Here is a 10,866-nt window from a genome sequence, read left to right on the forward strand (position 1 = left end):
ATTTTATTAGGTGTGCATATATCAACTTATTTATACACCTCAAATAAATACATTTCGTTTTTTGCTTATTACCTTCTACAAATCGAACTGAATACTCACAACAAATAAATAAACCCCTTCCTCTTTATCTTATTTCCTTTCTTTACCCGATTTCACCCGATCCCCTTACCAGTTTTCCTGATTCTTATTCTAATCATAATTATATTCTGTCTTTTGTTTCCAAAACTTCTTTACTTCTTCACGGACTTCCATCTTTTCACACTTAATTTTTAAAACTTTAACTCTCTTCTCTCGTGCCTGCAAAAGAAAGCTGGACGGGGTTACCTCCAAAACTGGGTGCTGCAGAAAAATCTCTACAGTCAGAGGTCTAGGGGGGGCACACCCACCACTTCCTTGCTACTCCATTGCTTTTAAGTTTGGTGACAGCCAGTTTGGTGTAGTGGTTAAATGTGCGGACTCTTATCTGGGAGAACCGGGTTTGATTCCCCGCTCCTCCACTTGCACCTGTTAACATCGCCATGGGTCAGCCATAGCTCTGGCAGAGGTTGTCCTTGAAAGGGCAGCTGCTGTGAGAGCCCTCTCCAGCCTAACCCACCTCACAGGGTGTCTGTTGAGGGGGAGGAAGGGGAAGAAGATTGTGAGCCACTCTGAGGCTCTTCGGAGTAGAGGGTGGGATATAAATCCAATATCTTCATCTACCTCACAGGGTGTCTGTTGTGGGGGAGGAAGGGAAAGGAGTTTGTGAGCCACTCTGAGACTCTTCGGAGTGGAGGGTGGGTTATAAATCCAATATCTTCATCTATCTCACAGGGTGTCTGTTGGGGGGGGGGGAGAAGGTAAAGGAGATTGTGAGCCCCTCTGAGACTCTTTGGAGTGGAGGGCGGGATATAAATCCAATATCTTCATCTACCTCACAGGGTGTCTGTTGCGGGGGGGGGGAGAAGGTAAAGGAGATTGTGAGCCGCTCTGAGACTCTTCGGAGTGGAGGGCAGGATATAAATCCAATATCTTCATCTACCTCACAGGGTGTCTGTTGTGGGGGGGGGGGGGGGAGAAGGTAAAGGAGATTGTGAGCCGCTCTGAGACTCTTCGGAGTGGAGGGCGGGATATAAATCCAATATCTTCATCTACCTCACAGGGTGTCTGTTGTTGGGGAGGAAGGTAAAGGAGATTGTGAGCCACTCTGAGACTCTTCGGAGTGGAGGGTGGGATATAAATCCAATATCTTCATCTATCTCACAGGGTGTCTGTTGTGGGGGGGGAGAAGGTAAAGGAGATTGTGAGCCGCTCTGAGACTCTTCGGAGTGGAGGGTGGGATATAAATCCAATATCTTCATCTACCTCACAGGGTGTCTGTTGTGGGGGAGGAAGGGAAAGGAGATTGTGAGCCACTCTGAGACTCTACGGAGTGGAGGGTGGGATATAAATCCAATATCTTCATCTATCTCACAGGGTGTCTGTTGTGGGGGGGAGAAGGTAAAGGAGATTGTGAGCCGCTCTGAGACTCTTCGGAGTGGAGGGCGGGATATAAATCCAATATCTTCATCTACCTCACAGGGTGTCTGTTGTGGGGGAGGAAGCGGAAGGAGATTGTGAGCCGCTCTGAGACTCTTCGGCGTGGAGGGCGGGATATAAATCCAATATCTTCATCTACCTCACAGGGTGTCTGTTGTGGGGGAGGAAGGGAAAGGAGATTGTGAGCCGCTCTGAGACTCTTCAGAGTGGAGGGCAGGATATAGATCCAATATCTTCGTCTACCTCACAGGGTGTCTGTTGTGGGGGAGGAAGGGAAAGGAGATTGTGAGCCACTCTGAGACTCTTTGGAGTGGAGGGTGGGATATAAATCCAATATCTTCATCTACCTCACAGGGTGTCTGTTGTGGGGGAGGAAGGGAAAGGAGATTGTGAGCCGCTCTGAGACTCTTCAGAGTGGAGGGCAGGATATAGATCCAATATCTTCGTCTACCTCACAGGGTGTCTGTTGTGGGGGAGGAAGGGAAAGGAGATTGTGAGCCGCTCTGAGACTCTTCGGAGTGGAGGGCGGGATATAAATTCAATATCTTCCTCTACCTCACAGGGTGTCTCTTGTGGGGGAGGAAGGTAAAGGAGATTGTGAGCCTCTCTGAGATTCTCTGGAGTGGAGGTCGGGATATAAATCCAATATCATCTTCTTCTAACAATTCATTTCCCATTCTCATTTGTCATATCTTTATCCTATCTTCTAACTATATACATATTCTCCTATTAATTCTGCTCAAGAATACATAATTTCCCGATTCAAAACATAATGTCCCGATTCAACCTTTTCCAGACTTTAGTTTAATTACACTGCTAAAAAAAGAAAAATTGTCAGATGCCTCATTATATGCGGTAAAAGTTTGATTTTCCATATTCACCCCTAGATGGGCTAGTGGTAACCATTCTATACAGAATTCCTTTGTCACGCAGAATCTTGCTTAACAGTGTTTAAGAAGGAAGGTTCATTGAGGGAATGCTAAGTGAAAAAGTCTTCACCCGCTGGTGGAAGACTGCAACAGAAGGGGACAGGTAAATCTCCCTGGGGAGAATCTCCCTGGTGCCACAACCAAGAAGGCCATATCCTGCGTTGCCACCAGCCAGATCTTAGAAGGCAGGGCCACCCAAAGCAGATCTTCCGAAGATGTCCAGTGTGGTTTTCCAACAATCTTCAGGGGCGGTCCCACTCGCAACAGGTTGCAGTAGTCAAGTCTGGAGGAGAGCGTGGGTAGCTGGCCAGATCCCGTTTTTACAGGAAAGGTGTGCAGCTGGAGAACCAAACAAAATCAACTGGAAGGCTCTCAGAGTCCCCTGGATTTGTGAACCCCATCATGCCGGGGGATGGCAATTCGTCCAAACAAAAATCTCGAGTCCTTCAGCTGTCCTAAGACTGGCGAAGAGCAGGGCTTTTTTTTGTAGCAGGAACTCCTTTGCATATTAGGCCACGCACCCCTGATCATAGAGTTGGAAGGGACCTCTAGGGTCATCTAGTCCAAACCCCTGCCCATTACAGGAAACGCACAAACACCTTCCCCTAAATTCACAGGATCTTCATTGCTGTCAGATGGCCATCTAGCCTCTGCTTAAAAACCTCCAAGGAAGGAGAGCCCACCACCTCCCACGGAGGAAGCCTGTTCCACTGAGGAACCGCTCTAAACTCACAAACACCTCCCCCTAAATTCACAGGATCTTTGTTTCTATCAGATGGCCATCTAGTCTCTGTCTAAAAACCTCCAAGGAAGGAGAGCCCACCACCTCCCGAGGAAGCCTGTTCCACTGAGGAACCACTCTTAACAGCCATAGAATCATAGAGTTGGAAGGGACCTCCAGGGTCATTTAGTCCAACCCCCTGCACAATGCAGGAAACTTACAAACACCTCCCCCTAAAATCACAGTATCCTCATTGCTGTCAGATGGCCATCTCGCCTCTGCTTAAAACCTTCCAAGGAAGGAGAGTCCACCACCTTCTGAGGAAGCCTGTTCCTCTGAGGAATCACTCTAAGGGTCAGGAAGTTCTTCCTAATGTTGAGCCGGAAACTCTTTTGATTTAATTTCAACCCATTGGTTCTGGTCCTACCTTCCGGGGCCGCAGAAAACAATTTCACACCATCCTCTATAGGACAGCCCTTCATGGACTTGAAGATGGTGATCCTATCACCTCTCAGCCGCCTCCTCTCCAGGCCAATCATCCTAGGGCTTACAGTAAAAAGGGAAAGGAAAGGTCCCCTGTGCAAGCACCAGTCGTTTCCCACTCTGGGGTGACATCGCATCACGTTTTCATGGCAGACTTTTGACGGGTGGTTTGCCATTGCCTTCCCCAGTCATCTACACTTTCCCCCCAGCAAGCTGAGTACTCATTTGACCGACCTCGGAAGGATGGAAGGCTGAGTCAACCTAGAGCCGGCTTCCTGAACACAGCTTCCGCTGGGATCAAACTCGGGTCGTGAGCAGAGAGTTCAGACCACAGCACTGCAGTACTGCTGCTTCACCACTTCCCAGCATTAGCTCCCGCTCACGCCTTTCTTTTCTCCTTTCTGACTCCCCGACTGCTCCAGCTGGGACGTGGGCGAGTGGTCAGCCTGCAGCAAGTCCTGCGGCCTGGGCAGCCAGCACCGACAGGTCCTGTGCCGCCAGGTCTACGCCAACCGCACCACCATGGTGCACCCGCAGCGGTGCGAGCAGCTGGAGAAGCCCAACGCCACCCAGGAGTGCCGGGTACAGGTCTGCAGCCACTGGGAAATCCGCACCAACTGGAGTTCGGTAAGGAGGCAACCGGGGCGGGGGGGTGGGGGGCAGAGGGCAGCGGGAGGGTAGGGAGCTGCTCCAGGGGGTAGCAGACATGAGGCTTTTTTGCTAGCAGAAATTCCTTTGCACGTTAGGCCACGCACCCCTGATGTAGCCAATCCTCCTGGAGCTGACAGGGCTCTTCTTACAGGGCCTACTGTTAGGTCTGGGAAGATCGGCTGCGTCAGGGGTGCGTGGCCTAACGTGCAAAGGAGTTCCTGCTACAAATAAAACCCACCCTGGGACTGACAATAATACATTTGAACGATGGGAGCACTGGTCTGATCCAGCAGGGCTTTTCTTCTGAAGGCCTCGGACTCTCTGCCCTGTTGTTGGCCCTCCAGAGGAACAGGCTGGCCACTGTGTGAGACAGGAGGCTGGACTAGATGGACCTTCATTTGTCTGACCCAGTAGGGCTCTTCTGAGGTTCTTCTCAGGGGAAGGCCTTGGCCTCTCTGCCCTGTTGTTGGTCCTGCAGAGGAACTGGTTGGCCACTGGGTGAGACAGGAGGCTGGACTAGATGGACCCTCCTTGCTCTGACCCAGCAGGGCTCTTCTGAGGTTCTTCTCAGGGGAAGGTGTCGGCCTCTCTGCTCTGTTGTTGGCCCTCCAGAGGAACTGGCTGGCCACTGTGTGAGACAGGAGGCTGGACTAGATGGACCCTCCCTGGTCTGACCCAGCAGGGCTCTTTGAGGTTCTTCTCAGGGGAAGGTGTCGGCCTCTCTGCTCTGTTGTTGGCCCTCCAGAGGAACGGGTTGGCCTCTGTGTGAGGCAGGAGGCTGGACTAGATGGACCCTCCCTGATCTGACCCAGCAGGGCTCTTCTGATGTTCTTCTCAGGGGAAGGCCTCGGCCTCTCTGCCCTGTTGTTGGCCTTCCAGAGGAACTGGTTGGCCACTGTGTGAGACAAGATGCTGGACTAGATGGACCATTGGACTGATCCAGCAGGGCTCATCTCATATTTTTAATTACGCGTCACACAATTGCCCTAACATTGATCAGCAAGAGCAAAGGGCACGACCCCTCCTTGCATGAGACTTAGGCACTGTGCGCAGAGAGGTTGCGGTGGGAGTCAGTAGAACATGGGCTCCCCTCCCCCTCGTCACCTGAGTTTGCAATGCACTGGGCTACTGAGGGGCCGAACAGCCAACGCGCACCTTCTGGGTCCCTGCCTTGACGACTTCTCGTCTTCATTCGAATGAGGGAATCTTTGGGTTCAGTAGTTCCTTGCTAAGGCTGGTCTGGAACAGCCAACAGGAGAGCCAGTTTCGTGTAGTGGTTAAGTGTGCAGACTCTTATCTGGGAGAACCGGGTTTGATTCCCCACTCCTCCACTTGCAGCTGCTGGAATGGCCTTGGGTCAGCCATAGCTCTGGCAGAGGTTGTCCCTGAAAGGGCAGCTGCTGTGAGAGCTCTCTCAGTTCCACCCACCTCACAGGGTGTCTGTTGTGGGGGAGGAAGGGAAAGGAGATTGTGAGCCGCTCTGAGACTCTTCGGAGTGGAGGGCGGGATATAAATCCAATATCTTCATCTACCTCACAGGGTGTCTGTTGTGGGGGAGGAAGGGAAAGGAAATTGTGAGCTGCTTTGAGACTCTTCAGAGTGGAGGGCGGGATATAAATCCAATATCTTCATCTACCTCACAGGGTGTCTGTTGTGGGGGAGGAAGGGCAAGGAGATTGTGAGCCCCTCTGAGACTCTTCGGAGTGGAGGGCGGGATATAAATCCAATATCTTCATCTACCTCACAGGGTGTCTGTTGTGGGGGAGGAAGGTAAAGGAGATTGTGAGCCGCTCTGAGACTCTTCGGAGTGGAGGGCGGGATATAAATCCAATATCTTCATCTACCTCACAGGGTGTCTGTTGTGGGGGAGGAAGGGAAAGGAGATTGTGAGCCGCTCTGAGACTCTTCAGAGTGGAGGGCGGGATATAAATCCAATATCTTCATCTACCTCACAGGGTGTCTGCTGTGGGGGAGGAAGGGAAAGGAGATTGTGAGCCCCTCTGAGACTCTTGAGTGGAGGGTGGAATATAAATCCAATGTCGTTGTCTTCTTTTTCCAATATACAAATGAACCAATTAAGTTATGTCCACAAAACAAACACTACCACCGGTGTAAACAAATCAAAAACAGGAAACAAAATGTGCATGTATAATAACTGTGCGTTATGTACATGTGTATAATCGCATCTAATGAGCCCGGTCATCTCTAACTCACACGGTGAAAAAAAACCAGAATGATTCACTAGTAAGATAACCAAAATTTTAAAAACCCTGAAATGTATTATGATGTCCTTATGTTTAACGAGGCTTCAACAATCTCTTTGCATCTGGATAGCTCATTAAAAGCCTCAAAAACACGTGCGGGAGCGGCTCACCCAAGGTAGCATCGAACCACTCACTGATCCGGAAATCACTTTTTAAAAAACAAACGTTTCCCTCGGGCAGGATCCATTCCAGCACAGGGCCTAATAACAGTTCATGGAGGGTTTGCCCTGGGACTTAATGAGGCACATTCCTTTCCCCTCTTTCTGGACATGGGTGTGCGATGCACCAGGAATGTTTGAGAAGAGAAGAAGAAATCTCCTTTCCCTTCCTTCCCCACAACAGACACCCTGTGAGGTAAACGAAGATATTGGATTTATATCCCACCCTCCACTCCAAAGAGTCTCAGAGCAGCTCACAATCTTCTTTCCCTTCCTCCCCCACAACAGACACACTGTGAGGTAGATGAAGATATTGGATTTATATCCCGCCCTCCACTCCAAAGAGTCTCAGAGCGGCTCACAATCTTCTTTCCCTTCCTCCCTTCTCTCTGAATCAGAGTCTCAGAGCGGCTCACAATCGCCTTTACCTTCCTCCCCCACAACAAACAACCTGTGAGGTGGGTGGGGCTGAGAGAGCTCTCCCAGAAGCTGCCCTTTCAAGGACAGAGTCTCAGAGCAGCTCACAATCTCCTTTCCCTTCCTCCCCCACAACAGACACCCTGTGAGGTGGGTGGGGCTGGAGAGGGCTCTCCCAGCAGCTGCCCTTTCAAGGACAGAGTGTCAGAGCAGTTTACAATCTCCTTTACCTTCCACCCCCACAACAGACACTCTGCGAGGTGGGTGGGGCGGAGAGGGCTCTAACAGCAGCTGCCCTTCAAGGACAACTCTGCTAGAGCTCTGGCTGACCCAAGGCCATTCCAGCAGGTGCAAGTGGAGGAGTGGGGAATCAAACCCGGTTCTCCTACATAAGAGTCCGCACACTTAACCACTACACCAAACACCTTTTCTCCTTTTTTTCTTTTTGTTCTCGTCCTCTTTGGTTTACCCGAGAAGTCTCCAACTTTTTTTGAGCCTGGAGGCACAATACAAAATGGCTGCCGCAGGAGGTGGGGCCAATCACAAAATGACTGCCATGGGAGGCGGGATCAACCATGGGAGGCGGGTCCACAGTCACAGAGGAAACCCAGTTGTAGGGGAGATGGCGGGTAATTTAAAAATACCCTGGGAAGAGGCCTGAGAGAGTATAAAACAGATGCTGGAGTGGTGACTGCCAATGAAACAATGTTGAACATATGAACATCTGAAGCTGCCTTCTACTGAATCAGAGCCTGAGTCCATCAAAGTCAGTCTTGTCTCCTCAGCCTGGCTGCGGCTCTCCAGGGTCTCAAGCTGAGGTTTTTCACACCTATTTGCCTGGACCCTTTTGAGTTGGAGATGCCGGGGATTGAAGCTGGGACCTTCTGCTTACCAAGCTGATGTTCTACCACTGAGCCACCGTCCCTCCCCTAACTGGCAGCGGCTCTCCAGGGTCTCAAGCGGAGGTTTTTCACGCCTACTTGCCTGGACCCTTTTTAGTTGGAGATGCCGGGGATTGAACCTGGGACCTTCTGCTTAGCAAGCAGAGGCTCTACCACTGAGCCACCGTCCCTCCCCTAACTGGCAGTGGCTCTCTAGGGTCTCAAGCGGAGGTTTTTCATGCCTACTTGCCTGGACCCTTTTTTGGAGATGCCAGGGATTGAACCTGGGACCTTCTGCTTACCAAGCAGATGCTCTGCCACTGAGCCACCATCCCTCCCCTAACTGGCAGCGGCTCTCCAGGGTCTCAAGCGGAGGTTTTTCATGCCTACTTGCTTGGACCCTTTTTAGTTGGAGATGCCGGGGATTGAACCTGAGACCTTCTGCTTACCAAGCGGATGCTCTTCCCCTGAGCCACCGTCCCTCCCCTGATTATTTTAATCTGTTTTATTTTATTATGTTGTTATTTTCTTATTGACCAGATTATTTTCATCGGTGTAATGTTATTTTAATCTGCGTAGCGAATCAGTTCTTCAGAAGCCCTGGTGGGCAAGAATCCCACCTATTCCCCCTCCTCCCCAGGGCTGGCCTTAGACTGTCTGGCACCCTGGCAAGGTTAACGTCTGGCGCCCATCCCTCACTGATAACATCACTGAATCACACGGAGGGGCACCCAATTCGGCACCCCCAGAAGGCTGGCGCTCTAGGCCGTCACCTGGTTTGCCTAGTGGCAGGGCTGACTCCACCCCACCCCCACCCCTTTCTAAAACCACTTGGTGGGCAGGGCACCAGGAAAGGTGTCTGTCAGACAATGGAACTTCAAATTAGGCAGACTTCCATTTGTTACAATGTTAAGACTTTATTTGATAGTTCATAGTTTCTGAGCATGGATACATTGGTACTGATACTCTCTCCTAGAGCATAGATGTTTTAACTAGATGCGCATCAAAGGTTTTCTAAACGAATCTACATTCCCACACTAGAGTGATACATTTGACACTTTCGCTCTCTCTTATCTCGTTGTGGTTCCCATTCTCACGGAACAGCCCTGCTGGCTTCCCCTGAGGCATTTTATCTTCAAAGGGTTGTTGCCTTTGTTAGTATCAAGGACAGGAATTCACAGTAGGGTTAGTAACGGCTTCACTTCTACTTTGATATGCAAGGTTTCTATTTGGGGTTAGTAGCAAATGTTAGAAAATGGAGTCAGTTAAGTCAAGCGACACATTGCAGTTTGAACACAGCATCATATCATAGTGTGGCGGAACCGGCCCGATTCTGCCTTCAGGCCCGGTCCCGTCAGCTCCCTATTGAGTCGCCAACTCCTGGAGGGAGCTAGTTCTCCTCCTGCCCCTTGGGCGCGCTGCCACCACCTGCTCAGTCCCGGGGTTCAGATTGAGAGGAACAGGACTCCCAATCCCCCTCTCCTGCTATGAGGCCAGGCCTCAAGGTCCTCTGCCACCCTGCACTTGGGTTTCACAGAGACCTTAGCGCTTCTTTGGGGCACCCCTGGAGGATTGGCACCTTATCCAACTGCATGCCTTCCCCCTTCCCCGGGGCCCCCTTCTCAACACAGCGTGGTCTAAAGCGGTCTGGGGATCTATGTGGTACAGAGATTGACTGCCAGCATTTAAAACAGAAAAAACATTTATTTAAAAGAGAAAAATATAGGAAAAGAAAAACAAAACAAAAACAGTTGCATCTACAAAATTAGCACAGCACAGCACACAGCATAACAAAGAAAAGTTGATTATAAACGCATCCTGCTGGCCCTGATCTAAACTTGCCCTGTCTTGTGAATTACTTACTTAGTCCGCCTGCCTGGGGGCCTCCCCGGCAGGAGCCTCCATTGCTCACCACATGCTCGCTCGAGCCCCAGTTCAAATCTGCCTTCTCTTCCTGCCTAACACATGCAAGGAACAACAGCACTTCCTGCCTCTCTAGGAGATTTTCCCCCTAGCGTTGTTGGTTTGGCTCTGGAAGGGAGGGGGGGGAGTGAGGGGAAGGCTACAAAGCCGGCTGAGGGATTTACTGACCCCTGCCAAATGAAGCACCACCACTGCCTAAAATGGCGTTTCTCCACACATAGCATGAAAGCTTTCCAGTGTCTGACATATTGCCCCCCCCCCTAAGCTCTTGCTCGGGGTTTGTCTGGGTGCAGCAGGTAAAACTTCTTCAGACAGGAGGGGGCACACAGGTCCGATGACTTGACCCATTCGTCGCAGCTTGGTGGGAAGTATTTCCAGCGGACTAGATAGTACAGCACTCCCCTTTTTACTTTTGAATCTAGCACCTCCTGAACCTCATGGTGACTCTGACTCTTCACTTGAATAGGAGTGGGCTCTGGAGGGCGGGGGTGCCATGACGTAATCCCAGGGTCTTTCCGAAGAAGACTGCAGTGGAAAACAGGGTGAATTTTACTAAACATTTTAGGAAGTTCCAGTTCTACTGTCACTTTGTTTATCACCCGTTTTATTTTAAACGGTCCCAGGAATTTGTACGCCAGTTTTTTACAAGTCTGCGGTAATGGTAGGTTCTTGGTAGAAAGAAACACACTCTCCCCCACTTTAAAGTCCCATTCTGGGGAGTGCTTCCTGTCAAAGTAAGCTTTATAGTCCTTTTTGGCCATCTCTAAATTTTCCTAGATGGCTGTCCAGCCCTTTTTTTATGCCTTCCCACCATTGCTGGCAGGAGGTAGGTGGCGCTGTTCCCTCGGGGTTCTGCAGTAACGGAAAGGGCTTCCCTTCGTAGCCATTCGCTATTTGAAATGGCGAGGCTTTGGTGGAACCGTG

General features: G+C 50.6%; 1 protein-coding gene and 1 non-coding gene across 2 annotated transcripts in view; one reads left to right on the forward strand and one right to left on the reverse strand.

The window, feature by feature from the left end:
• Positions 1 to 10,866, forward strand: part of ADAMTSL4 (ADAMTS like 4) — a 95,715-nt gene that overhangs the window by 78,914 nt on the left and 5,935 nt on the right. Inside the window, exon 12 of the mRNA XM_060258702.1 lies at positions 4,071 to 4,275. Within this exon, the coding sequence (XP_060114685.1) occupies positions 4,071 to 4,275 (205 nt within the window). The remainder of the gene's footprint in view (positions 1 to 4,070; positions 4,276 to 10,866) is intronic.
• TRNAS-GCU (transfer RNA serine (anticodon GCU)) lies at positions 8,139 to 8,205 on the reverse strand. The gene has a single exon. It is a non-coding gene; the product is annotated as a tRNA-Ser (tRNA).

The sequence above is a fragment of the Heteronotia binoei genome, chromosome 1, assembly GCF_032191835.1.
Source record: "Heteronotia binoei isolate CCM8104 ecotype False Entrance Well chromosome 1, APGP_CSIRO_Hbin_v1, whole genome shotgun sequence".
Taxonomy (NCBI): domain Eukaryota; kingdom Metazoa; phylum Chordata; class Lepidosauria; order Squamata; family Gekkonidae; genus Heteronotia; species Heteronotia binoei.